Raw genomic sequence first — 23,801 nt, 5'->3', positions numbered from 1 at the left:
TCTCTCCAGACTCTGCCTTTGGAGTCTAGAAGCTCTGATTTGCTGTATGGCTATGGACAAATAAGTCATTTAATTGCTGAGTCTCAGTTTTCACATCTGAAAAATGGGAATAACAACATCTACTTTATATGATTGTTTTGCGCAGTAGATTATAATGTTCAAGTGCTCTGTAAATATACAGCGCCTTACAAGCGTTAGTTACTGGCGTCTCTCATCTCTATTCCCTTCCACTCTTCCTCTCCTTAGACTGTAGGACTTAGTGAATTCTTCCAAATGAAAGGTTAGGATTTAACGCCAATAGAAGTGCAGATTTGCTGGTTGGTCACGCCTTCCACGCCTAAAAGAACCAATCAGAGCGTCCGGAGAGTGGCGCGGCCTCTCTCCACTAGGAGGCCACCTTTTATAGAGCTTGCACTTTTCTCCGTCCTTGCGGACAGCTTGCTTTCGCCTTGCACCCCAGATTCTCGTCCTTGGAGGTGGGGGTCCCTCCCCTTCCTCGTCTCAAGCACCCAAATTTTGGCATCGCTCGAGGTGAATGGCGGGAACCGGAAGTGTGTGCAGCGGCGGCGGGTACCCGGCGAATCGGGTCCCAGGCGAATCGCCGGAAGTAACAATTGCTACGGGAGGTTTCCCCCAGCTTAGCTATGGCGGCGATCCCTCCAGACTCCTGGCAGCCGCCCAACGTATACTTGGAGACCAGGTGAGGGTCTGGCCTCTGGGCCTGGGCTGGCGGAGGCGACGCGGAGCCCAGGCTTAGCCGCGGGGCTGGGTTCCCGGCGCGCTCTTTCGGGAGGCCGACCTCCTCGTGGAGCCGCGGTCGTGGGGGCGGCCTGAGGGCTGAGTGGGGACTGCCACTGCACGCGTCCGAGCTCCGCACCGACTCGCGCTGAGACTTTAGCGACAGAGGCCCGATTGCCTTCCTCTCACCCCTCCGTTCATTCATCCTTTCATTAAACTAACGTGTATTGAATCTACAGGCCGGGGACGTAGGATCTGAGGGTCAGAGGTGGATAAAACACAGCCTTGCCTTTAGAAGCTTACAGTATAGTGAAGGAGACAGATTTGTAAATATTAAGGTTGTAAGTAGCACAGTTGTATAAACAGATTTTTAGGAGAACAGGAAGAAGCACATTTATTCTCTCCTATCAAAGAGTGATAATATTGAGCACGAACAGCTAGTGCCGTGCCCCTGATGTGTAGCATCACATTTAGTTTAATCCTCTTAGCAACTCAGATCATGTAGGTACAATTCCAGCTTCTCTCCAGTTTTAGCAGGAGAAATGTCAAAATTTGCAGAGGAAATGGCTTGATTAAACCCATGTAGCTAGTAAGTAGGGGAACCTCATTTGGAGCCTGGTCTGTCTGCCTCACGTGCTAGGTTCTTTAGCCCCATTCATTCCATTGCCTCCTTGGAAAAAGTTAAAAGTGATCTTTCCAAAGTAGGACAAATAACCTTAAGTAACTTCTTACTACTACAACAGTATAAAATTGAAATTCTGTAGTATGACCTTCATCCTGGCCTTTGCCTACCTCTCTCCCTACATCTGCTGTTCTCACATCAGCAGCCAAGGTCCAGCCATCGTCTTTCCATCTTTCTATTCTTGCCCATGCTGCTTTTCCATCAGAGCACAGTTCTCTCAGATGCTGCTCTTGCCCCTTGGCCATTTTCCCCACCTTCTTAATGAGAAAATTCTACTTTTTCTGGCCTCAAGTTGAAAGTATGTTATTTCTGAATTCAGCTGTTAGTTTTTTTAATTACAACATAAATCAAAATTTAAATCCAAGCAGTTGTAGAAGTGTATAGAATAAGAAGTGAAAGCAACTCCTCTCTGTAAAAATACCATTAATAGTTTGTTGGATGACCATCCAGATCTTTTTCTCTGTACACATAGGCATCTCTTTTATGTTCTATTTTTAAACAGTAATAAGATTGTATGAACATATTATATATATATATATTTTCTGTAATTTGCTTTTCTTTCACACACTAGTACATGCAGCCTTCCGTAGTATGGATATTTCATAATTTAGTCATTCCCTCTTTGAAGACTTAAATTGCTTCTCATATTTTTTTTTGTTAGGACAAATACTGGCATAAACATCCTTGCACATATTGTATTCTTAAGCATTTTTGTAAGTTTCTCCATAGAATAGAAACTTAGAAGTTGAAATTGCTGTCAAAAGGTATGCACATTTCAAACTTGTATAAGTATTTTCTGATTGCCATTACAAAAAGTTATTCCCTGTATTTTACAAATATCCACCAGAATGTTGCTCCGTGAGAGGAAAAGCACTTAGAACTGTATCTTGCACAGAGTAGTTGTTAATCCGTGTTGAATGTTAGGAGTGTGAAGGATGAATTGCCAGTAGAAAGGCTTTTAGAAAGCTATGTTCTAGCACATAGTACATTTATTAATAGAGTGCTTACACTGTGCTTGGCACTGGGTATTCAGGCTATACAGAGTTGACTCAGTTCACACATTCTTGGAGCTTAAAGTCTAGGTGAGTGATGAAATGGAGGGGAAGGCACCTGTCCTAAGTCTTACTTCTTCCTTTTCCTTAGCACTACTTCTAGGGGAAAAGCACTTATCACATTGGGCAGGTATAAAGCTTTGAAGTAATCAGATTTTGCCTTTGTTGTACCCTTCCTAAATACACACAAACTGTACCTTTTTTTTTTCCCATTAGTTTTTTTAATGAATAGGTAGTAATTTACATAGCTCTAAACTACAAAAGCTTAAAAAAGATATTCACTGAAAACCTTCCTGTCTCCCATTTACCCACTTTCCACCCCCACCCAGAAACTTATATATGTATAAATAAATATGAATTCCCAATTTTTTAATGTCCAACTTAAAAAAAATTACAAATTAAGTGTAAGATTTTTTTCCCCTAATTCAGGGGTTGGTTATATTGGTTTCCAATGATCAGTGATTTCTTGTATACAAGCTGTTAGAATTTTTAGTTGTCCATGGTTATTTTGCTTAAAAGAAGTACCAGAAGCCCCTGCATGTTTTACTCAAAGGAGGTATCTGTGTTTATGTTATTTGCATTGTGTTGTTTTCCTTTGCTGAGCATGAAATCTGATGTTTATCATAATTTCATGATTTATAAGCTTGAAAAGGAAGAGTCATGGAGCAGTCCCATAACGTTTCTGTCTGCTGTGACCTTGTTCTTGACTGGAGCTCTACTGTCCTCTCCCCCTGCAGCATGGGGATCATCGTGCTGGAGCTGTACTGGAAGCATGCTCCAAAGACTTGTAAGAACTTTGCTGAATTGGCTCGTCGAGGTTACTACAATGGCACCAAATTCCACAGAATCATCAAAGACTTCATGATCCAGGGAGGTGACCCAACAGGGACAGGTACAGTTAAGTCAACGTTAGTTTCTGAAGCCTCATGCTGTTATAACTGAGTAGAAGGTAGCCAGGGCTCTCTTCCACATACCAGGGACTGGGTGACTACTTCTGCCCTTGCTAGCACACCCCCTTCCCCAAACACACACAAGTGGAATTGACCAGAAACCAATCTTGACTCCCGGACTTTATAGAGTTTCTCATAAATTCCGTGTATTGCTTACTAAGAGCAAATAATGTTTGCCTGAATTATAGTAATGCATAGAGTAGTCTGGATAATCAGGAGGAAAGAAGGACATTTTCAGTGTTTTGAGGAAAAGAAAATAGTGGGTTCTTAGATTGATTCATTCATTTAACAAATACTGAGCACCTGCCTTGTGTCATATATTTTTCTGAGCTCTGGGATATGGCTGTGCCTAGAGAAAAAAAAAACAACAAAAAACTTCCTGCTCTCAATAAAGCAGGAAAAGGATGTGGGGATGGATTTTAGTAGAAAGGTCAGGGAAGTCCTGTCTGAAAGATGTGGTTGGAACAGAGATCTGAAGGAAGTGAAGGAATGAACTTTGTGACTGAGAGAAGAACATTCCCATGGAGGGAAGAGTAGACCCAGAGGCTGTGAGTCAGGAGCCTAGATAGGAGATCATGTAGGACCTTGTAGGGCATAGTAGAGACTTTGGGTTTTATTCTGAATAAGATGGGAGCCATTAGAAGGTTTTGAGCAAAGGAGTGACATGATCTGACTTATTCTTTAAAAAGATCACTCTGGGAATTCCCTGGCAGTCCAGTGGTTAGGGGTCTGTGCTTCCACTGCAGGGGGCACGGGTTCGATCGCTGGTCGTCAGGGAACTAAGATCCCACATGCTGTGTGGCACAGCCAAAAAAAAAAAAAGGTCACTCTGACTGCTGTTTGGCGAATAGATGATGTGGGGCAAGAGTGAGAGCTGGGAACCAGTTAGAAAGCTGCTGTAGTCATCCAGTCTAGATATATGTGGTTGGACTAGCCTAATAGTGTAGACGGTGGTGAGAAGTGACTGGATTCAGCTTATGTTTTGATAGAAATGGAGCCAGTGCTGAGGTTGGAAGCTGGGAAGGACAGGCGTGTGAGAGCGAGATGGTCAAGGATGACTTCAAGGGTTTTAACTGGAGTTTAGTGAAACGTGAAGGTGGAGAGAGGAGCATGTTTGGAGGGGGAACATCAAAAATTTGGTTTTGGTTCTGGACACACTATGTTTGAAATGCTTGTCAGATCTTCTGGTGGAAATGTTGATTAATGGGATATGAGTGTGGAGTTCATGGAAAGGTTGGGGATGGAGGTATGAATTTGGGAGTTATCATTGTTGAGTTGGGATTTATTAGTGAAATTGGTAGATGCCAACATTTATAAGTTTCAAGGGCCCTTGCTTCCCAGTCTGCATTTTCTCTCTGCTAGTTCCTATTCCTGCTCTTTTGCCTTTAAATAAGCTTGGTTCTCTCTGTGGCAGTTTTTTCTCAGTCTTTTTCTTCCTTGTCATTCTCAGTTGTCCTTTATCCTTTATGATGAAGAGGCATTCTATTTTTTCAATATATATGGACTCATTTCAAAATGTAGAATATAGAGGAAAGTAGAAAAAAGAATGGAAAAATCACTCATAAGAGGGAATTTCCTTGTGGTCCAGTGGTTAGGACTCTCTGGTTGGGGAGCTAGGATCCCGCAAGCCACGCGGCGTGGCCAAAAAAGAAAAGAAAAGGAAAAAAAAAAGCACTCATAAGTTTAGCTCCTAAAGATTCCTAACCACCATTAGCTACTCCCCCAATGTCCCACCTCTCAGAAATGATGAACGTTAACTTTTGGTGGCCATTATTCTAGACATTTTTCATTTCAGATACCTAGTTAAAATGATGGATAACTAGCTAGATGGAAATAATTTCAAGAGAATAGGCTATGTCATGCATGCTATTGTTTTTAAAACAAAAAGTATTTTATTTAATTTTGTATATACTTAACAGAAAAATTGACTTCCTGCTGTGAAAGATGAGACACTTAGTACTTAAATTTCTACCCATTCGTATTGTTTAGGGAAAACTTAGTTTTACTTGCTTCCTATGTTGGGAAAAACTCAGTTCTTCCCTCCTGGGTTTTTCCTTTACTTTTATATGGTCGCACAGAACACTTCACTGACACTTCTGGTCACCAAATGTATGGAATTTTTCCCCCACAACAAGCAGTTCCCTGTGACACCAGCTGTGTTTGATTAATTTGCTAGAGCAGGTCAGAGAACTCAGGGAAACCTAAGTGCTTACTTACATTTACCAGTTTATTAAAGGATATTGTAAGGGATACAGATGAACAGAGATGCTTCAGGTGAGGTCTGGGAAGGTGCTGAGAATGGGAAATTCTGTCCCCATGGAGTTGGGGTGCATCACCCTCCCAGGGTGGATGTGTTCGTCTGCTTTGAAACTCTATAAACCCTGTACTATTGGGATTTTATGGAGGCTTCCTCATGTAGGCATGATCAATTATTAGCTCCATTTCTAGCCTTTCTCCCCTCCTTCCCTCTCTGGAGAAGGGGGTGGGGCAGGCACTGAAAATTCCAAGCTTCTAATCATGACTTGGTCTTTCTGGTGACCAGCCCCCATCCAGGATCCACCCAGAGTCACCTCATTAGAACAAAAGATGGTCCTAGTGCTCTAATCACTTAGGAATTTATAAGGGTTTCAGGAGCCCCGTGTCAGGGATAGGGTCAAAGACCAAATATTAGAACAAGAGATGCTCCTGGTGTTCTTACCACTTAGGAATTTACAAAGGTTTTAGAGGCTCTGTATATATAGATACATCTTTTTTTCTGTTATCTCACACCTGTCCTCCCTCCCTTGCTCCCACTTTTTTGTTGTTAGTTTTATTTTTCCTTATCAGAGTTTACAGCATTTTCCATTCTGCACCCGTGAGTCCCTCAGTTACAGTGTGGGTTCTACATTTCAGAGGGTTCAGTGCTCACCACTAGGCTTTTCTATTCACAAGTGGTAAAAGGCAGAATTTATTGTTGAGTGGTTTTTATTGCAAGGGCTGGAAGGTGTTACATTTTTAAACTCAATCATGTTTGAGAATTTCTGCCAGTTACACTTATAGTTGAAAAAGATCATGGGGCTTCCCTGGTGGCGCAGTGGTTGAGAGTCCGCCTGCCGATGCAGGGGACACGGGTTCGTGCCCCGGTCCGGGAAGATCCCACATGCCATGGAGCGGCTGGGCCCGTGAGCCATGGCTGCTGAGCCTGCGCGTCCGGAGCCTGTGCTCCGCGGCGGGAGAGGCCACAACAGTGAGAGGCCCGCGTACCGCAAAAAAAAAAAAAAAAAAAAGATCATGACTTATTTACTGTTCTTGGGCCAGACTAATTCTCTCAGATCTTTTTAGACAATTCTGCTCCATTGCCTTCTGGTTTTGAACATGGCTTTGGAGAATACTGAGGCCAGATTTACTCCTTCCTTCAGTTCAGGGAAATTTTTTTATTTGTATTTCTGAATATTTTCTCTGTTACACTTACTGGATTTTCTGTTTCAGGAAACTAGTTATTCTTTATTTCATTGCCTTTGCCTTCCATATCTGTCACATTTCTCCTGAGTAAGTTAGATGATGTTTTTCTATTTTTTCCTGCATCCACTGAAATAATCTCAGACCTTTACTCTGTGCCTTATTCAGTTTTGAGGCCTGTCTATTCTGTTCTTTACTGCTCTAATTTATTTATTAGAGCTGTCTTGGTGTCATTTGGCTCTCAGTCTGTTTTCTCAGCTCTGCAATCTTTTCACCTTATTCTGTTGATTTGTTATCTTGTCTTTGAGCTCTTGTTTTCTTGGATTCTTATTTTTGTTGAAGCATCTGTAGCTGAGACAACCATGGAGAAGCCCTTCTTGGATTATATTTTCTCCCTTCTTTTTTTTTTTTTTTCTGGTACGCAGGCCTCTCACTGTTGTGGCCTCTCCCGTTGTGCAGCACAGGCTCCGGACACGCAGGCTCAGCGGCCATGGCTCACGGGCCCAGCCGCTCTGCAGCATGTGTGATCTTCCTGGACCGGGGCACAAACCCGTGGACCCTGCATCGGCAGGCGGACTCTCAACCACTGCGCCACCAGGGAAGCCCATATTTTCTCCCTTTTTTCTCCTTCCATTTGTTGTGTATGTTTGCATAGTCTCCGTGCCATTTCTTGTTGTCAAATCCATGCTTAATGTCGGAACCTGCATTGACCTTATCTTTTATTTGCTTGGGTACAGTGTAAGTGGATTCTCTTTGTCACTCTCCCTACCTTTGTGGGACCAGTCATCTTCCCCATCCCAAATGCTAGGTTGCTTTCTTTCCATTTTATTCTAGCCTGCTGAGGGTGTGGGAGAGAACACCAGCTCAGCCCACAGTGAGCCCCTGTGGGAGGGCTGACTTCTGTTCTATCTTCCCAGACTCCATGCCGGTGGTGTCCCTCTACCCCCACCCCAGGCCCTGGGTAGCCCCTGAGTACAGCTGTAGCAGAGGAAAAAGAGGCCTCATACCTTTTTTTCGTTTTCAGCTGGGTTTCTATAACAGAAGACATATTAGCGAGAGAAAAACATACAAATTTATTTAATATAAGTTCTGCATGACATTTCCTTTATAGGAAAATGAAGACCTGAAGAAGGGGTTACCTTGAGCGTTTTTAGGCTAGGTTTGATAAAGAGTGGAAAGTTGTGGGAAAATGTGAGCGGACAAAAGGGGTATGAGTATAAGCTCAGTGTAGTAAACTAGCGGAGACTTAGCAAGGCTTTTTCATTCAGATTCCTCTTGGGTGTCCCTCTTTCATGAAAGTAGGGATGTTCCTTTCCTCCAGGTATATGGAGGGGACCTCTCATTTGAGAGTCTTATGACCCACTTCAGAGGAATGTCAGAAAGTCCTTCCTGCACCTGCTGTTTCTCACATTCCTTCAACTTGAAATACTCATTATGCCAGGGTGCCTTATTTTGGAGTAGCATGTCCTGATCCCTGTCATGGCCCTGTGTTCCTCCACCTGACTAAGGTTGTCGTTGCTATTATCCTGACCTGCCACTCTGAGTGCCTGTGGTGTGTGGGCTTCTGTCTTCAAGGGCTTCTTAACTTCTTCAGGGTTGTTCACCCACTCCCCTTATTGGCTTCTCAAAATTGGAGGGTATTTGTAAGAATTCTCTGGGTGACACTCCTTCTTTCCTGATTACTACTTTTCAGGAGTGCAGGCAGAAGGATCTCTTATTTCTTTCCCTGACTGACTCTTTTCAGAATCATTGGAATAAGTTTGTCTCCCTTTTCTTATTTGGTTGTTGCTGATGAATTTTTGGCTTTGAAAGAAAGTGAATTTTTTGTGTTTGCTTCATCAGTTATTGGGGAAGGCTGAGTCTAATTCTGCTTCAGTCCACTTTCTTTATCTGAAAATGTCCTGTCAACACTTTGTTGTACTTCCTTCCTGTCTTCTTCCTCTTTCTTGTTGTTATGAGATAAAATTTTAATTCATAACACCAGTGAACTGAGAGTTCTTGATTAGTGTACAAGAATTGGAAGTGACTCAGATGTGAGTGCTCTTGTCAGAGCTTCCCTGTATTTCTGTAATTAGTTTGCAATCCTTCATAATGTCACATTTCCATGAGGTAATTTTAATGAAATTGAATCACTCAAAAGATTTCCAGGTAATTGCGTCCAGCCTCAAGTATAGTGAGTGGTTGAGCTAAGCCTGTTGGCAGGCTTATGGTGGAAGGCAAACAGGAGTTAGGCCCTCCTGGGTCACTAGTATGGACTGCTGGCTGACTAGGTAACGTAATTTTTGCTTAACATCTCAGATGACCAGCATGTGGCATTCTGGGCTCTTCAGCAGGTCGATGTAGCTTTTCTATCCCCGATGTATCCTTTCTGTCCCTCAGTCCGGCTCCTCTGGAAGTATACTTTCCATGTCTTTCTTTCTTTTTTTTCTTTTAATTAATTAATTAATTTTTGGCTGCATTGGGTCTTCGTTGCTGCGTGCAGGCTTTTCTAGTTTTGGTGAGCAGGGGCTACTCTTCATTGTGGTATGTGGGTTTCTCATTGTGGTGGCTTCTCTTGTTGTGGAGCACAGGCTCTAGGCGCGAGGGCTTCAGTAGTTGTGGCACATTGGCTCAGTAGTTGTGGCTCGTGGGCTCTAGAGCACGGGCTCAGTAGTTGTGGCGCATGGGCTTAGTTGCTCCGTGGCATGTGGGATCTTCCCAGACCAGGGATTGAACCCGTGTCCCCTGCATTGGCAGGAGGATTCTTAACCACTGTGCCACCAGGGAAGTCCTCCAGGGTCTTTCTGATACACCTTTGCCAGATGTTTTCTCAATTCAGATGTCTTTGACCTCCTGCTTCATTTTAAACCATTTTTCTTCTTTTAAATTTCCTTTATTGTAATAACTCTATGCTGGATCTTCTCTTAGCCCTCTGAATGTCTTTTCTCTGTTTTCTACTAACTTCTTCTCTTTATCCTCTTCCTATAAGACATGGCATCCTATCAAGCTCTTCCTTTCACGTTTCCAGCTCTGCACTTAGCCTCACAGTGCTCACCAGCTGCCGTGATTACAGTGATTAATTATGTGCTGATTATGCTGTGTGTCACCCTCATTCTGATTTCATCTCACCTCTTAGTACCTCCAGAAACACCTGAAATTTAACGTGTTGAACAGCAAGCTCTTGTTAATTTTATTCATTTGATGAATATTTGCTAAGAATCTGTGGGGTATCCTGTACTACTCTAAGGCCTGTGAGGAGTATTTAAGCATTAGAAGCCAAGGCATTTTTCTCTTCGTTGCAGAGAACCCTGCCCTGCCAAGAAGACAGTGTATTCATTATAAGAGACAACTAGAAAGTAATAATATGATAAATATGCAAATGCATGGTGGTATGCTATGGATTATGTATAGAACATTTGTTGGAATAATTCATAATGGAGAAAAAGTACAGTGGAATGGGGTTAGAATGGGATGGAGTAATATTTTGAGGTGGGCCTTGAAGGAAGCGTAGAATTTTAACTTTTGACAGGACAGGGAAGGGCATTTTATTGATAGATTTAGGAAGAAGAGTGAATACAGAATGGAGGCACAAGTGACACACCTGTAGGGTGTGAAGGAGAACCCACCACCCCAGGTGTCACGTCTCATGCTGGACTGGCTCTGTGACGTGACCCAGCCACCTCTCCACGCCCAGGACAGATGCATAAAATGTGATTTCTAAGACCCCTGTACTGCATGCTTAGGGGAGAGTAAGGGAGGAGCAGTTTGGGGCAGAGTGCACAGAGTAGTAGGAGACAGCATGGGGGTTAAGATCAGGCCAGTTCATGGAGACTCCCAGACGGGAGTTCAGATTTGAATTAGCGTCATTCGGGGACCATATGGGACTCTTGATAAGAAAAATGTGTGAGGACATCTAATCCAGCCGTGATATACGGCAAGGTAGTGTAGTGTGGGGGTGAACAGAGGGTTGTGGAGCCCGCTGGGCTTGGGGTTGAATCTTGGCTTCACACGAACACTTACTAAGTGTTATGTTAGACAACTTATGTGACCTTGCTGAGCCTTCTTATATATAATGGGGACTGTGGTTATATGTACCTCATGAGGGTTGTTGTGAGTAGTAAACGAGCAGATGTTTATAAAATTGTTAGCACAGGTTCAACACAAAATAGGAGCTCAAAAAAGTATGGGTGTTTATTATTTATTTTGGTTGTTAATTCATTTAACAAATTGGACTCCAGGCATTATTCTAAGAGCTGGGGATACAATAATGAATAAGAAAGCCCTCATGGAACTCTCATTCTGGTGGGAGAGGCAGTGAACAAATAAGTATGTAGTACACTGTCAGGTTGTACATGACAAATGATATGGAAAAAATGATGTACAAGGGGTTAGAGCAGGGATTCTCAGCCTTGGCAGTACTGACATTTTAAGCTGGATAATTCTTTGTTGTGGGGGCCGTCCTGTGTATTGTAGAATGTTCAGCTGCATCCCTCACCTCCACTCCCTAGATGCCAGTAGAAGTCCTCGGTGTGACAGCCAAAAATGTCTCCACGCATTGTTCAGTGTCCACAGGGGGCTGAGTCACCCCTGGTTGAGAACCACTGGGATAGTGAGGGAGGTGCTACTGTGGATAGTGTGATTAGGGAAGACCTCTCTGATAAGAAGGAATTTGAGCAGAGCTCTGGATAAAATAAAGTAATGAACCATGAGAATGTCAGGGACAAGGACAATCCAGAGGGAACGGCAGTCAGAGGTCTTAGAACCAGAATGTGCTCTGCAAGAAACAGCACAGAGGCCACTGTGGCTGGAGCAGGTGAGTGAGGGGGAGAGTGGCAGGAGGTATCAGAGAACCAGATCATGGAAAGTCTTGTAAGTTGTGATGAAGACTTTGGACTTTGTCTGAAGTGTGATGAAATGTCACTGGAGGATTTTGAGCAGAGGACTGCCATGATGAGACTTGTTTTAAAAGGATCCCCTGACTTCCACATACAGAATAGACTGGTGTGGAAAGCAGGAGGCAAGGCCGGCAGCAGGGAGATGAATTAGAAACTTTCATTGTTGTCAAAGCTAAAGCTTATAGTTTGCACTATGGTGATAGGGGTTCTGTTGGTTCTGGTCCTCTGGGAAGCACATGCCAAGACAGAGTGAGAAATCCAAGAGATTTAATGGGTTAACACTTGTGAAAGGTAAAGGGGGGAGGGAGCAAGTGTTGGAAGGAGAAGTCTTCACATAACAGTGCAGGTCTAACGTCTGTGAAAGGAGAGAGGGAAGTGGAGAAGGAGCCAGTAGAGGAAAATGAAGAGCTGCCAGTAAGGTGGGATTTCAAGAAAGGTGACATCAACTGTCCCATGCTGCTGTTGGATCAGGCAGGGTGAGGCCTGAGGATTGACCAGTGGATTTAATGACAACGTGGTGGTTCTGATGACCTTGACAAGAGCAGTTTCAGGGAAGTGGTGAGGGCAAACATCTGAATGGAGAGCGTTCAAGAGGCTGGAGAAGAAGTGGGATGGGTTTTTTCTGGAAATTGATGAAGAGAAATGGGGAGATACTTGGAAGACAGTGTTGTTGTCGTTTTTCCAAAATGTGAAATAGTAATACCATGTTTTTATGCTGATAGGAGTGATCTCTCAGAAAGAAAAACTGATACAGGAGAAGGGAAAATTGTAGCTGCAAAGTTCCTTAAAGGTGAATGGGATTGATTAGTATGTGGTGGTGGGATAGTCATTCGAACAATTTATTTATACAGTGTATTAATAATGGATGAAGCAAGGTAAATGGGTAGAGATGTAGGAAGGAAAGTGGATTTGGTGATGAGAACATGTGAAAGCTCTCTTCCTTTTTCGCAGTGAAATAAGAAGCAAAGTTATCCACAAAGAGCAAGGAGCAGAGGGGGAATGGTGGAGGTGAAGACAGAGGAACTGGCGTAAACTTGGGCAGACTACCTCCCAAGGTGGACTGTTGGTCACAACCTACAGTCGTCTCTCAAAGAAAATGCTCAGATTATCTCAGTTAAAGGAGGCTCATCATCACTGATACTACTGTGTTTGCTTCATGTTATATACTACATGGTTTCCATGCATTGTCTTATTTAATTCTTATAACAGTCCTATGAGACATAAGTGCTACTACTGTTCCTATTTTTTGGACAAGGAAACTGGGGCTTAGAGAGGGTAAGTATATTGCTTAAGGTTACACAGCTAGTAAGTGGTGGAGTGGGAACCGAAATCCAGATCTCTCTGACCCCAAAGGCAAGTGAGGAAGAGAGGACTCTATCTTAAGAGCTAAAGCTTCTTGGAGAACTGTAGTATTGTTTGCTGTGTTAGATCTGGTATCTGGCATTTGCCCTGGTAATCCAATAGTAGCTCCACTAGTCAGTTCACCCTTCCTGCTGTTACTAACAAAGTGATTGTATCAATTTGGGATGCTTCTGGCTGCAAGTAACAGGAAACTCAACCACAGAGGCTTAAACAAAGAGAGCTTTTGTTTTTCTCACATAACAAAATGTCAGGAGGTAAGCAGTTGCAGGCACTGGTTCATCTGCCCAGCAGAGTTGTCAGGGACCCAGGCTTGCTGTGTCCTTCCACTGCACCATTCTCAGTGTGTTGGCCTTTGGTCTCAAACTTGTCTTATGGTTGCCAGGTGGCTGCTGCTGCTCCTGACATCACCTCTGCTTTCAAAGAAGGAAGATGAGGAAAGAGCTATGGGTGAAAGACAGGAGTGTGTTGTCCTTTTTTAATCAGGAAAGCTATAGCTTTCCTAGAAGCTCTACTCAGTGGCTTCTGTTTATGTCAGTAAGTCAGAACTGGGTCATCTGGCTACCCCTAGCTGCAAACGGGACTGGTCAGTACCTGCCTTTTTTGTCTCTGAGGTTGAGGTAGGCCATGGAGAAGGGGTTGGAAATGCTCAGAGGATATCTGCCGTATCTGTTAGAGGCTCTCTTGCTGGAAGAGAGGCTTTGATTGGTTTGGTTAGTTGCCTTCTTGTGTCGAATGCCCCAGGCAGAGCTTTCACGTGGGCCTCCTAATGGCTAACTGGCTGACCTGTGGCTGCTTTAGGGCTGGATATTAATCCGTGATTCCATCAGCTGTGGCATGGGAGTGGTAGGCACAGGTAGCACCAAGTATGGTAATCTTTGTGTAAGAGGCCACTCTCCATGTCTTAGATGCCACTCTAGTTCATCTTGAGAGGTTTCTACAGTCAGTGAGCAGGAGAAGGAAGAAGCACATCAGTGCAGTCTTGGGGATAAGACAGGTTTTTTGTTTTTGTTTTTTAAAGAAACAGAAAGCACAGATCATAAAGAAAAGGATTAAGGAATTTCAACTGCAAAAAATTCTTTGCATGAGAAGATCCCATTAAAAGAGTGAAAAAAGTAGGAAGATGGCGGAAGAGTAAGACGCGGAGATCACCTTCCTCCAAACATTTAGAGAAGAGCTAACACCTATCCTTCTCAAACTCTTCCAAAATATAGCAGAGGGAGGAACACTCCCAAACTCATTCTACGAGGCCACCATCACCTTGATACCAAAAGCAGACAAAGATGTCACAAAGAAAGAAAACTACAGGCCAATATCACTGATGAACATAGATGCAAAAATCTTCAACAAAATACTAGCAAACAGAATCCAACAGCACGTTAAAAGGATCATACACCATGATCAAGTGGGGTTTATTCCAGGAATGCAAGGATTCTTCAATATATGCAAAACAATCAATGTGATAAACCATATTAACAAATTGAAGGAGAAAAACCACATGATCATCTCAATAGATGCAGAGAAAGCTTTCAACAAAATTTAACACACATTTATGATAAAAACCCTGCAGAAAGTAGGCATAGAGGTGAACTTTCCTCAACATAATAAAGGCCATATATGGCAAACACACAGCCAACATCGTCCTCAATGGTGAAAAACTGAAAGCATTTCCGCTAAGATCAGGAACAAGACAAGGTTGCCCGCTCTCACCACTCTTATTCAACATAGTTTTGGAAGTTTTAGCCACAGCAATCAGAGAAGAAAAGGAAATAAAAGGAATCCAAATCAGAAAAGAAGAAGTAAAGCTGTCACTGTTTGCAGATGACATGATACTATATATAAAGAATCCTAAAGATGCTACCAGAAAACTACTAGAGCTAATCAATGAATTTGGTAAAGTAGCAGGATACAAAATTAATGCACAGAAATCTCTGGCATTCCTATACACTAATGAAAAATCTGAAAGTGGAATCAAGAAAACACTCCCATTTACCATTGCAACAAAAAGAATAAAATATCTAGGAATAAACCTACCTAAGGAGACAAAAGACCTGTATGCAGAAAATTATAAGACACTGATGAAAGAAATTAAAGATGATACAAATAGATGGAGAGATATACCATGTTCTTGGATTGGAAGAATCAACATTGTGAAAATGACTCTACTACCCAAAGCAATCTACAGATTCAATGCAATCCCTATCAAACTACCACTGACATTTTTCACAGAACTAGAACAAAAAATTGCACAATTTATATGGAAACACCAAAGACCCCGAATAGCCAAAGCAACCTTGAGAACGAAAAAAGGAGCTGGAGGAATCAGGCTCCCTGACTTCAGACTATACTACAAAGCTACAGTAATCAAGACAGTATGGTACTGGCACCAAAACAGAAAGATAGATCAATGGAACAGGATAGAAAACCCAGAGATAAACCCACGCACATATGGTCACCTTTTCTTTGATAAAGCAGGAATGTACAGTGGAGAAAGGACAGCCTCTTCAATAAGTGGTGCTGGGAAAACTGGACAGGTACATGTAAAAGTATGAGATTAGAACACTCCCTAACACCATACACAAAAATAAGCTCAAAATGGATTAAAGACCTAAATGTAAGGCCAGAAACTATCAAACTCTTAGAGGAAAACATAGGCAGAACACTCTATGACATAAATCACAGCAAGATCCTTTTTGACCCACCTCCTAGAGAAATGGAAATTAAAAACAAAAATAAACAAATGGGACCTAATGAAACTTCAAAGCTTTGGCACAGCAAAGGAAACCATAAACAAGACCAAAAGACAACCCTCAGAATGGGAGAAAATACTTGCAAATGAAGCAACTGATAAAGGATTAATCTCCAAAATTTATAAGCAGTTCATGCAGCTCAATAACAAAAAAACAACCCAATCCAAAAATGGGCAGAAGACCTAAATAGACATTTCTCCAAAGAAGATATACAGACTGCCAACAAACACATGAAAGAATGCTCAACGTCATTAATCATTAGAGAAATGCAAATCAAAATTACAATGAGATATCATCTCACACCAGTCAGAATGGCCATCATCAAAAAATCTAGAAACAATAAATCCTGAAGAGCGTGTGGAGAAAAGGGAACCCTCTTGCACTGTTGGTGGGAATGTAAATTGATACAGCCACAGTGGAGAACAGTATGCAGGTTCCTTAAAAAACTACAAATAGAACTACCATATGACCCAGCAATCCCACTACTGGGCATATACCCTGAGAAAACCATAATTCAAAAAGAGTCATGTACTAAAATGTTCATTGCAGCTCTATTTACAATAGCCAGGAGATGGAAACAACCTAAGTGTCCATCATCGGATGAATGGATAAAGAATATGTGGCACATATATACAATGGAATATTACTCAGCCATAAAAAGAAACGAAATTGAGCTATTTGTAATGAGGTGGATAGACCTAGAGTCTGTCATACAGAGTGAAGTAAGTCAGAAAGAGAAAGACAAATACTGTATGCTAACACATATATATGGAATTTAAGGGAAAAAAATGTCATGAAGAACCTAGGGGTAAGACAGGAATAAAGACACAGACCTACTAGAGAATGGACTTGAGGATATGGGGAGAGGGAAGGGTAAGCTGTGACAAAGCGAGAGAGAGGCATGGACATATATACACTGCCAAACGTAAGGTAGATAGCTAGTGGGAAGCAGCCGCATAGCACAGGGAGATCAGCTCGGTGCTTTGTGACCGCCTGGAGGGGTGGGATAGGGAGGGTGGGAGAGAGGGAGACGCAAGAGGGAAGAGATATGGGAACATATGTATATGTATAACTGATTCACTTTGTTATAAAGCAGAAAAAAAAAGTGAAAAAAGTAAACTGGAAAAAAGTATTTGCAAAAGCATTAACTGACAAAGGATTAGTATCTAGAATAATCCTGCTAATAAAATACATATAAATTTTAAAATGTGAAACCACTTGGTAGAAATGTGGCTGTTGACAGGAGGGAAGCTAAATAGCCAGTAAACAGGAAATTACGCACAGCTTCAGGGAAACGCAGTTTAAAACACACAAGAGATCTGACACCTTTCAGACCGACAAACATTAGAAAAAGCCTGGCAAAAGGACCTCGAGCAGTAAGGGTAAGAGTGAGAGCACTGTGGGTGGGGCGCACATTGGGGCCACTTCTGGCAAGATAGTTGGGGAAATCTAGTAATGGTGAAATGCTGATACACTGTGAGCCTGCATATCCCCCATGAGGTATAGTCCCTGAGAGCTCCTGCACTTGTGTTTGGGAGACAGTATAAGAATGGTTATTGCAGCATGGTTTATGATACCAAAAACATTGGAAAGATCCTAACTATCCATCACCGTGAGAAAAGATGGTGTTGTAATCATTTAGTGGAACAAATGCTACAGAGAGCTGCATGGAACAAAATGGATGAATATCACTTACAGTGGTGACCCAAAAAAAGCTAACTGAAGAAGAATATGTAGAGTATAATACCATTTATATAAACCTAAAAACATGCAAACAACAGTACATTTGTTTAGGGATACATACAATATGTAGTAGAAAAGAAAATGCACGGAAATGACAAACTCCTGGTCAGAAAGGGTAGTGGTGACCTGAGAGGAAAATGAGATCCTTCACAGCAGTTGTTAGCTCTTGGGGGAGTGGTGGAGTTGGGGTAGGGAAACAGGGTGTGTGTGCCTGGGGTCTTCGACTGGATTGGCCACACTTTATTTCTTGAGGGGAGGCTGCACAGTTGTTTGTCGTATTATTCTTTGTATCTTTTTATGTCTGAAATATTAAATACATTGAATAAATGTTTAAAGGAGAGGGCAGAAGAGTGGAAGGACTTTGAGGGCACAGAGTTTGGAAAACAGGCCTGTGCCTGTCTCCCTTGTATCTGTACTAGAGGAGGCACACAGCACGTTTTTACCACAGAGCTTCCTAATTTTTGGCTTTATATGTGATCATTGACATCTGTTGCCTGCTGTGCACCGGAGAACTCTTTAATCACTCCCTGTCCATTTCTCCACTATTCCACATGCCCAAAGGAATGTTTTGATTGGAATTATTTGTCTTTCTGACAATTTGCTGCAAACCCTACTGAGTTGAATTAGGTTATGAAAAGACAACATATTATGATTAAATGGTGCCTTCGAGGCCCAAACTACTTGGAGTTGGTCAAACTATGCCTAGTGAGTGAAGTGGGGCTTCCATGCCCTTTCCTCTCTTCTCCTTCCGATTGCTTAAGCCCCCAGGCTTTATCTGTGGCTCTTGACTGGCCTATCCTGTTTGTGGTGCCATTCATATGTTCGGTTTCAGTTCCTTGAGAGTGGGGCCCTGAGGTTCTGGCAGTCCTTGGCTTGCAGCGATCACACTTCCAAGGCTCAGCCTGCAGACAGACAGTGCACTGCTGAGTTTCATCCTCGTCATGCTCATTCAAGCCCTGGAGGTAGGGCTTGACCTTAGTTTGTCCCCATAGCCCTCTTTCTCCTCTCTCATCTTCAGCCCTAGCACTTCTACTAACCAACCCCCCCACCCCAAGCTCAAGCAGGAACCTTGACTCTGTAGTCAGAGGGAACATACTGGTTATATAATTGCTGTTTGGAGGTATACTGGCATGTTGGAATTTTTGGAATGAATTTTTACATAGTTTGGTAGTTCAGTAATTTTCCAGAAGCATGGGTAGCCTGGGCCAGGTGGGAGGTTTCCCCAACTCTGTTAACATTCACCCCCATTCCTCTTTGCATGAGAACAGCGTTTTCTTCCTGAACCGGGGGCTGTGACAGGCTCCCTGTGGTGGAGCATCCTAAAAGACACAGCAAAGGATTTTTTACCATGGAAACACCTTAGCAGGGCCCAGGGGCCTCTGGGGGTGGACATGGTGCTTTAACATGCTACTTTCACAGCAGGCTGTAAGAGGAAGTGAGCTCCTTGCCTCTGGCCTGTTTCCTGTCTGCCAGGCAAGCAGAGTAAGCTGATAAATCTGTTCACTTTGTTTCAGGCTGTTTTGTCTTGACTGGTCAACTTGGAGAAACCAAAGTAGTTCAACAAGACATATGGTTGACTAAATAATTAAGAGAGCTATCTCCTATTAGGACATTTTTTCCTATGGAAAAATCTTACTTAACGTGTCATTTTTCTCTAACAACAAAACCTGGGTGCCCAGAACAGCAAGGGTATGGACTCTTGTGGATATATAAGTAACCTGTGATGTTGCTAGCAAATCATTCCCAATGCCATGTTTCTTCATATTCTCCTTACAGCATACTGCTTCTCCTCCCAATGAATTCTCCCTACTGTAATATTATTCTTTTCTGCCACATTGCCACCCAGCACTGTCCTTGTTTCTCCTTAAGCTAGTTATCTTTGACTTAAATGAATTTTATTTTCCTTCATCTGGGTTAAGGATGACAAATAGGTTTCAATTCTTATGCCGCATCTGATCCATTAAAAATGGCTGCCTGGATTTCTGGGTTGGTAAGGATTCAGAGGCCAGTCTAAGCTCAGCAGGGAAGAGTGCTGATTGATTAGCAGTGTCTGTGATGGGCATAGGGTTAGGACTTGGAGCACTCCTGTCTAAAGTACCCATAAAAATGTAAAAAATTAGGAAACCTCTTAACACATCAAACCATGAATGGTGGTTATTTGTAGATGGTTAGATTACAGGGGACTTTAATGTTCCTTTGATAATGATCTATGTTTTCTACATTTTGACAGTGAAAATGTATTACTTTCATAAGCAGGAAAAAAGCACTCAGTGTTATTTTGAAAAGAAACGTCTTACCTAAATGAAACCAGTGATTTGAATGTGCTGTGCCAATGCTTGATTCTGCTGCTGGGCTGTGTAGTTGCAGTGTACTTAGCACAGTGCTAGGCGTGCTCACTGAGTTTCCTTGCCTGTACTCCAAAAGTCATTTAACCCTGGACCGTAGTTCTTGGTGTGAGGTGGAATGTGGGCTGATTGGTTTCCTGTCTTCTAACTGGCAGGTCGAGGTGGTGCATCTATCTATGGCAAGCAGTTTGAAGATGAACTTCATCCAGACTTGAAATTCACAGGTAGGTATATGACCTGTCTGGACTGGGTAGGAAGAGGGAGTGGATTTTAAAAGCTCACTCTTTTGGCTGTGATTCAAGGTGAATGCCTGACACCGTGGCCTGGTGCCGTGTAGCTGCCCAGCTGCAGAGCCACAAAGAGCTCTGGTGGATTAGAGCAAGCGGCCTCAAGAGTCCTGAGCGATTCAGAGTGCCGATGTGAGTGATCTTGATTCTAACTACTTGTTGAATGTTGCTGTTACAAGCTTCCTCAAAGAAGCAGTTGACCTTCTTGAATTTTTGAGGGGAATTGAGAACATGGTCGAGAGTTTAGCAGGGATCATCATGGATAGAGGCTAGGGAGTAGGTGAAGACAAGGAAGATGAGGCCATCGGGTAGTGCAGTTGTTAGCCCTTGTGCAAGGGCAGAGAGCCTGCCCTGAGGGGAAGGTTGTCTGGTCGGGTGGTTGGTCTGGCTTCTTTTTATCCCTAGGCTGGTGTTGCAGATCCAGGCTGGAGCTATGGGGGTTATTCATACTCTTTCCTCTCTTCCTTTTTCCCGCCAGGGGCTGGAATTCTCGCAATGGCCAATGCCGGGCCAGACACCAACGGCAGCCAGTTCTTTGTGACCCTGGCTCCCACCCAGTGGCTTGACGGCAAGCACACCATTTTTGGCCGTGTGTGCCAGGGTATAGGAATGGTGAATCGAGTAGGAATGGTGGAAACAAACTCCCAGGACCGTCCTGTGGACGATGTGAAGATCATTAAGGCATACCCTTCTGGGTAGACTTGCTGCACTCTTGGGCACACCCAGGTCTTCTGAGATGGCCCCAGTGAACCAGTTTCCAGATGACCTAGAATGACACGTAACTCTAAACTGCATTTTGGTCTTGCAAATCTGAGGCGCTGAGGAGGCCTGGGGTCTTGGGTGAGTTAGAGATGGAAGTGTATTTTAATAGGATGCTTCTTTTCTCTTCCCCAGTGCCTGTGTTGACAGAGCATTTGCAGAAATGCCCATGCGTGATTGTTCACAGGTTACTGCTCACTGCAAATGACCCGTACTGCTCCTTCTTGTGTGTATCTGCTCTATACACTTGGAACGAAATGAAGCCAACTCTGTCATTTCGCAGTGCCTAACCAGCCTCTTCTTGCAGAAATTTATATTCTGGGCTACACTGCAGTCTTTGGTGGCTGACAGCCGTAGAATTCAGAACCAAGTAGTGTCTATCAGCCTTCTTAACTGTGTGCACCCCCTATTTCAGTCCTTTGCCTTTGTTCTTCCAGAGATTGTATGCATCTCTCTATATATTTTCCCTCTCAAAACCAGAACATCAACACTGCTGTTTCTGACACTTAGACATCCCACGCAAAGCCACATTGAATTTTTGCCAAGTGAAAAATGCATCCAGCAATCAAGTTTCTAAGAATGTGTCAAGTGGGGAATGATAATGTGTAATAATTGAGAAATTAATTTATTAAAAAGAAGCAGAAGCATTGACCATTTTTTCCCCAGGAAGGAGTAGAAATCTATAGTGAGCATACGGAAAGACTATGAATTCTTCTTAAAAAGCAGTATCCTCATAAAGGAGAAGCACCACTTAAGTTTTTTTTTTTTTTTTTTGCGGTACGCGGGCCTCTCACTGTTGTGGCCTCTCCCATTGCGGAGCACAGGCTCCGGATGCGCAGGCTCAGCGGCCATGGCTCACGGGCCCAGCCGCTCCGTGGCATGTGGGATCTTCCCGGACCGGGGCACAAACCCGTGTCCCCTGCATCGGCAGGTGGACTCTCAACCACTGCGCCACCAGGGAAGCCCACCACTTAAGTTTTTTAACCTAAGACTTTAGAGAAACTAGATAAGAGATTTTTATATATATATTTTTTAATCTTTCTGATTTTTTTAGGGAGGGGGCGGTGAGAGAAAGGAAGTTAATACCTATGGAATACATAGAACTTCCAAAATAAAATGCCATTGATGGTTGAAATCACTGCTGTAGTTTGATTTTAAATATTGTATGAGGTTCTAACAGCCATTTGGACCTCTGAACCCTTTCAAGTAGTATTGCAGGACTGATATTCAAGTTTTCATATCATTTTAGGTTTTTGCATCTCTAGTAGACTTCTCCCATCCAATAGTAGGTTTGACTTTAAAAAAGCAACACCAAAGAAAGAAGTAAGTGATGTTGATTTGCATTTCTGAGTGAGGGGCAATCCCCTGTAGATTAACCAAGTGGATGTGCTGAGAGACCTGAACCATTCCCTGAACTTGGAAGAGATACACCTGCATGTCATCACAAGCCCAGAGGCAAAATGTGTTGTGGTGGTTTTTTTTTTTTTTTTTTTTTGCGGTACACGGGCCTCTCACTGTTGTGGCCTCTCCCATTGCGGAGCACAGGCTCCGGACGCGCAGGCTCAGAGGCCATGGCTCATGGGCCCAGCCGCTCCGCGACATGTGGGATCTTCCCAGACCGGGTCACGAACCCGTGTCCCCTGCATCGGCAGGCAGACTCTCAACAACTGCGCCACCAGGGAAGCCCCATTGTGTTTGTTTTCTTAAATGGGTAGTTAGTTGATTGAAAAGGGGATTATAGCTTAACTGTTCATCCTTATCACTCTACATATTTTGGAAATGGTGATTTACTTTATGGAATGGCCAAACAAGGTTCTGTTCCCCAAGCCTTCCCCATGTTCAGCCTCTTTCTCCATCTTTCTGTCTCTTTTCTCTGAAAAACAAAAAAGCAAAACCCATCAACAAACTGTATAAATGACTTTGTAACCTCCCAGAGATGGTTTTGGGGTATAGAGTACTATTCTGGGAAAATAGAAATACATTTCTTTCAGCCTGGACAGGGTGGACATAATTGGACCCACCTCTAGGAGCAAGGAATAAGACACTCAACCACTGACCTTCCAGAATTATAATCCTGAAAATCCCTGCTTTCACCCAGGTCATTGAGAGAGGTGGAAATGTATTATCGCTACTTTGAGAAGTAAAGAAGGTTGTGATTACACTGGGAAGAGCTACACAGGCACAGCTCCTTGTTTCTGGATAATATACCAAACGTATGCCGAGGTGATCACACATGCAACATATGCCAGTTTTCATAAAGGATGTGACCTCAAAGAGTAAAACTTGAACTGTTTCAGTTTCCAGTGATTCTGCCAGTTAGCCAGAGATATAGAAATTCCTGACTCTGTGTAAAGGGAGCTTGTGTAAAAGGAATCCTGGTTGATCCCTTTGTCATACGAGTGTCTACACCCTCTGTGGAAAAGTACAGTTACGACAAGTCTTGTGGAAGTGGGGTGTGCTAGGGCACAGATAGCTCATTTCAGTCACAGCTCAAATAGATCAAGGTGAAGGTAGGTTACACAGAGAATGCAGGATGAGTTTGTAACTTAGATGGAGATTAATGAAGATAGGTTGTGGGACTGTGAGAGCTAATCAAGGGACAGGATTTGTATAGCTTTGGTGGGAAGGGTAGGAGATTCCAGACTTTTTAGAGAAGGCTTGAAGTTGGGAGTAGATAAGCCAACGAAAGAAGCCTTCAAACAACTGCCCATGGGATGGGTTAGAAGTTTGGTACCCAGACTGGAAAGTGCGTGGCCCCCAAGGGTCTTAGCCCAGGGCTTCTCATTCTTTGCCACACTCAGGAATCACTGGGGAGCCTGCTAGA

At 43.1% G+C, this 23,801-nt stretch overlaps 1 protein-coding gene across 1 annotated transcript; it reads left to right on the top strand.

Moving 5' to 3' along the window:
• Nucleotides 1–432: 432 nt before the first annotated feature.
• Nucleotides 433–22,803, top strand: PPIL1 (peptidylprolyl isomerase like 1). The gene is made up of 4 exons (XM_060162739.1): nt 433–700; nt 3,210–3,364; nt 20,087–20,155; nt 20,697–22,803. The coding sequence occupies exons 1-4, from the start codon at nt 645–647 to the stop codon at nt 20,915–20,917; spliced, it is 501 nt and encodes a 166-aa protein (XP_060018722.1). The 5' UTR covers nt 433–644; the 3' UTR covers nt 20,918–22,803.
• The last annotated feature ends 998 nt before the right edge of the window (nt 22,804–23,801 follow it).

The sequence above is a fragment of the Lagenorhynchus albirostris genome, chromosome 10 (genome assembly GCF_949774975.1).
Source record: "Lagenorhynchus albirostris chromosome 10, mLagAlb1.1, whole genome shotgun sequence".
Taxonomy (NCBI): Eukaryota; Metazoa; Chordata; class Mammalia; order Artiodactyla; family Delphinidae; genus Lagenorhynchus; species Lagenorhynchus albirostris.
Note: the sequence above shows the minus strand (reverse complement) of the source record. Positions and strands in the feature narration are given on the sequence as shown.